Below are 4,058 nucleotides of genomic sequence, written 5' to 3'. Positions count from 1 at the left end.
CGCAGCAATAACGGTGATATGGAAGTCGATCACGTTAACACCACCAATCAGCAGGGTCAGTTGGCTGGCCGCAGAGACCACGTGGAACAGCGTCGAACGCCACAGTGGTTGTTTGCGGTTGCCATCTAACACCAGAGGCTGTTGTCCTGTGCACTAATTGCATTTTGACGCAACATCAGCTGGCTTTGGACAATCAGACACTTCATGCACCCAGCAGCCTTACACGGATCCAGCAGCTTCAGTTTGCCAACCAACCGATCAAGCTGCTTGTGCAAATGCTCTATTGGTGATGGATCTGGCTTTGGAACCAGAGATAAAGGTACAGCTTCCTCCGGTAGGTTATATTCGGCAAGCCACCTTTGATGGATTGGAAACTGACCTAGACACTGCATGTTCGATCAATCAACTTACCGCATGGGAACGAGTGGCCTCTGAATACTGAAAATAGGTGTACACAAGGCAGCCACATTGATTGATAAAATATGCACGTGCAGGTTCCGGCCGAGGTGTTTACCGTTTGAGAACATTTGGGGGTTTGTACCGCAAACTGACCGTTACTAACAACGGGCTTCTCACCTTGAAGCGATCTGTCTGCTTGTATAGCAGATTTGGGGTGCATATTCCAATGTGCCTGAGAACCTGATTGGCGGCGTATGTCGTCATCCGGGAAACCACACGTAAAACGTAGATGTCTACCTCCCGAATTTCTCGACGGTCACAATAATAAGTGGTGTGCAGTTCGTATTCGCTCATTAGCCATTCCCTGTGATGAGCGACCTTCAGAACGGCATGCTCCAGGCTATCTGAGTGATGCACGCGCCTCTTTAAACGTCCGTTGGCGTTCTCCAGGCGGTTGTTTAATTCATCATTTGTCAATCGCCGGTTGATGGGGAGCCTGTCAAAAACAAACTTGCTGCGTGGATGGCTGTGCTCCAGGTAGTAGGAAGTAACCCTCAAGCAGTCATGGTACCGGCGAATGTAGAACCTTGCCGGAAAATCAGCACGACGTGTGCTACCGCGTACACACAATCAACCATGAACTTACCACGTGCGACGAGTTCCACGGCTTCCGCTTCGTCGGCAAGGATGTCTGCTGCGACGGCAGAAGGCTTTCACATAAAAGTAATGAATTGCCGCTCTTTTTGGAGTTTATGCGGACGAAAACAACGACATGCTCTCGCCTGATACGCTTTCAAACTGACTTGAAATGCACAGAATGAGAAAGAACTTCGACGAGCTAAATTCTTAACGAAATCATCCTCCGCATTCACGTGCTCAGCCATAGAAGCCGTTAGAATATGAATATCGCGGGCCTTGAATATCGTGGGGATTGAGTAGGTTTAAACAGCTTCCAACAAAACTGCGGCCGTTTGAAAAGATCCCATACATCCGAAAAATTACTATCAAATGTTAAAGGTTTATGTTAAAGGTTTTTTCCTCCTTCGAACCACGGTTTCACAGGAATTTTGGGTGTGCGTCTAGCCGCCGGCTCAGCTAAGGGTGGGTTGGGGAATGAGTCGGGGGCGGGCAAAACACGTGCGCTGAGTAGGGATTCGACTCGGGATAATCCAGCCGGTTACAAGAAGGTTTGAATTTACTGGCATCCTCACGGGCGAGTATTGATGGCCATGACCAACCAGTTGCATAAGAGGCCAGTTATGCACTGCAGTGATTATGCTGAGGGGAACTGGACAGCTATGAGCGTTGCTATTGTCGCGTGTGATGACGAAAGCCAAATGGAGCTGAGGTATGGCGGAGGAAGCTTCAAGTATCCCGTGTCAGTGGAATCTGGAGGAAGAAATGCAGAGGGCAAATCTGGAATGGTACGATGGGCGCTTCTGTTAGTGATGGTACTGTAGATTCCGTTGGTGGCACCAAAGAGTTGGTTAGCGAAAGAATGATGAACTGCGCCGTTTTAGTCCGGCGGAACAGAGTGACGGGCAATGTGCAAGAGAAAGTGGTGGCGCACAAATTAACCAATTCTTGGGTTTGCCCTCCAGCTGTGGATGAAGGAGAAAAGTGGCATGAGACTGGCAATGAACAGATGGCATGCTTCGGAACTTGGAAAACCATGGTTTAGTGGCTAGTCAACCAGTTCGCCTGGGCCAGCTTAGATACCATCTGAAACCTCGACTACGTGCTGCATGAATTTATCTACTACTTTGGCTGCAAGCCGATTAGCAGATAGCTACAACATTTTCAAGTTGATAGATTCTCGGATGAGGCAAATTATACTTCCAGTATGTCGGCGACTGGTCACCTGCACCATGATGTTGGAGGAAGTAGCTCTAAGGTAGAGATCTAAGTTGAAGTTGAAGCCATTATTGAGAGCTTCCGGTTGATAAAGGCCCCCAGAACAAGTGAAGATGGTGTGGCTACCATAGACCTGCTGATGGGCTTTGTTTGGACGGGATGTTGCGATAGTCACTGGCGGTGCAGTGTGTTGTTCTAGCAAGTGGCCGAATTCATCGCCATGAAGCAACCAGCCATTGTCGCACCGAAAGCCATTGGTCACTTGGCAAGCACGATAAAGACAGAAGAAATTGTGGGGTGTCAGCGCTGGTCTTCAATTGGCGGATGCCCTTGATTTTGCGGTTTGTTTTAATCAATCTCCATTTTCAATTATTGGCATGGTTTTCATTTTAAAATTGCACAATCACGGCTTCAAAAACGGCCTCAGATACCTTTGTTGAGAAAATTGCTCTCGTCTGGCTTGCATCTCTTACAGCATCTGAGAGGGCGCCAAGTGAATACGTGAAGGATAGTTATGTAGTTTTTATGCGTTTGGTGGGTAATCAAAGCACCAACGCTGTTTTGTAGCACAAGCTTGTGTAACACAAAAGCAGCAAGCAGCCAAGAAAAAAGGCGAAATGTCGAGTAATCCGAAGATAACTGTCTGGGCGCCTTTGCTGGTAACAAACAATGCTCGAATCACCAGCTTTAATCCCGAGCTTCGACCCGTGGTAATGGCTTCGACCCGTGGCAATCGCGCTTTGGACGACTTGTTTGGCCCTTGTTACTCTATCCGATCCGTGAACCACGGAAGAAGGGATCTCTGACTTGAAAAGAAAGAAAGAAACAACAACAACGACAAATACTGTGCTCGACATTACGTTGATTTTGCTCACCCTGAAAAATTCCCTGGCAAACGCACAACATCCCGCTGATCACAGGACTGCACATCTCAGCCTAACTATCTCAATCACGACGTCCGTCACGGGGCTGCCCGGAAACCAAAGTATCTCAGTGCAGCGACAGTATGGCACTGTGATACCCAACTTGATAGCACACCCGCGATTGTTCACTTCCTACATTGACCACGCCCACTCGTTTCCTTACCGGCAACCACAATCAGTCTTCATTTGCCGCCAGCCACGACAGGGAGGCGTTCATTGCAATCTGAACCTTCTGTCGCATGTAAAGATCTCGGTAACTTTTATTCTAACTCCTCGCCAAGTCGGTCAATTTTCGTACAGTTTGCGTGAACTCGTTCTCCCAAGTAACTTTTACACTCGACCCTGCTCCAGCACCAGCACTAGTGAGTTGCACAAGTTTCGCTGTACACTGTGATTCTGAGTTTCCTACTACCATTTGTCTGCACTGAATATTACCCCACTTCACCACTCCCACTTACACTTTCCGTGACTATATGCCCAAATGCCCAAGGCCGTGAAGCCCTAGTGACGGTTTTGGGCTTTAGTTCAACTTGGTCGGCCATGTCGTAGCAGTTCTGCTGCCTCTCCATATCCATTATTCTGGCTACACACTTCCTGCAGTTTTAAGTTTTCTGTCACGTTTTAAGCAGGAAGCTTTTTGTTATGCCCTCACTCGCATTGTTTTTGCCCGCCACTTTTAAATCCTAACGATCAGATCTTGTGTTATCTGATATTTTCTCGTAGAAGATAAACAGCCCTTGTAATTTTGGGTCCCTACCGTGCCACCTCAGGTGTGATGAAGTCTACTTCGTTACTGCCCACTGTCTACATCACCGTCCATTTTCTAAAAAAATTTCCATTATTCCCATCCCCCATCAGCCATGCTCTTACTTGTGACTGTAA

At 47.8% G+C, this 4,058-nt stretch overlaps 2 protein-coding genes across 2 annotated transcripts in view; one reads left to right on the top strand and one right to left on the bottom strand.

Moving 5' to 3' along the window:
- T265_05477 (hypothetical protein) overlaps positions 1-4,058 on the bottom strand; it is a gene marked incomplete at both ends in the record, with an annotated part of 52,788 nt that overhangs the window by 33,340 nt on the left and 15,390 nt on the right. The window contains 2 exons of the mRNA XM_009170488.1: positions 1,046-1,109; positions 2,922-3,059. Coding sequence (XP_009168752.1) covers positions 1,046-1,109; positions 2,922-3,059 — 202 coding nt within the window. The remainder of the gene's footprint in view (positions 1-1,045; positions 1,110-2,921; positions 3,060-4,058) is intronic.
- T265_05476 (hypothetical protein) lies at positions 1,829-2,080 on the top strand (the record flags this gene model as incomplete). The annotated part of the gene is made up of 1 exon (XM_009170487.1): positions 1,829-2,080. The coding sequence occupies one exon, from the start codon at positions 1,829-1,831 to the stop codon at positions 2,078-2,080; it is 252 nt and encodes an 83-aa protein (XP_009168751.1).

The sequence above is a fragment of the Opisthorchis viverrini genome, assembly GCF_000715545.1.
Source record: "Opisthorchis viverrini unplaced genomic scaffold opera_v5_105, whole genome shotgun sequence".
Taxonomy (NCBI): domain Eukaryota; kingdom Metazoa; phylum Platyhelminthes; class Trematoda; order Opisthorchiida; family Opisthorchiidae; genus Opisthorchis; species Opisthorchis viverrini.
This window is presented reverse-complemented; position numbering and strand designations above follow the sequence as displayed.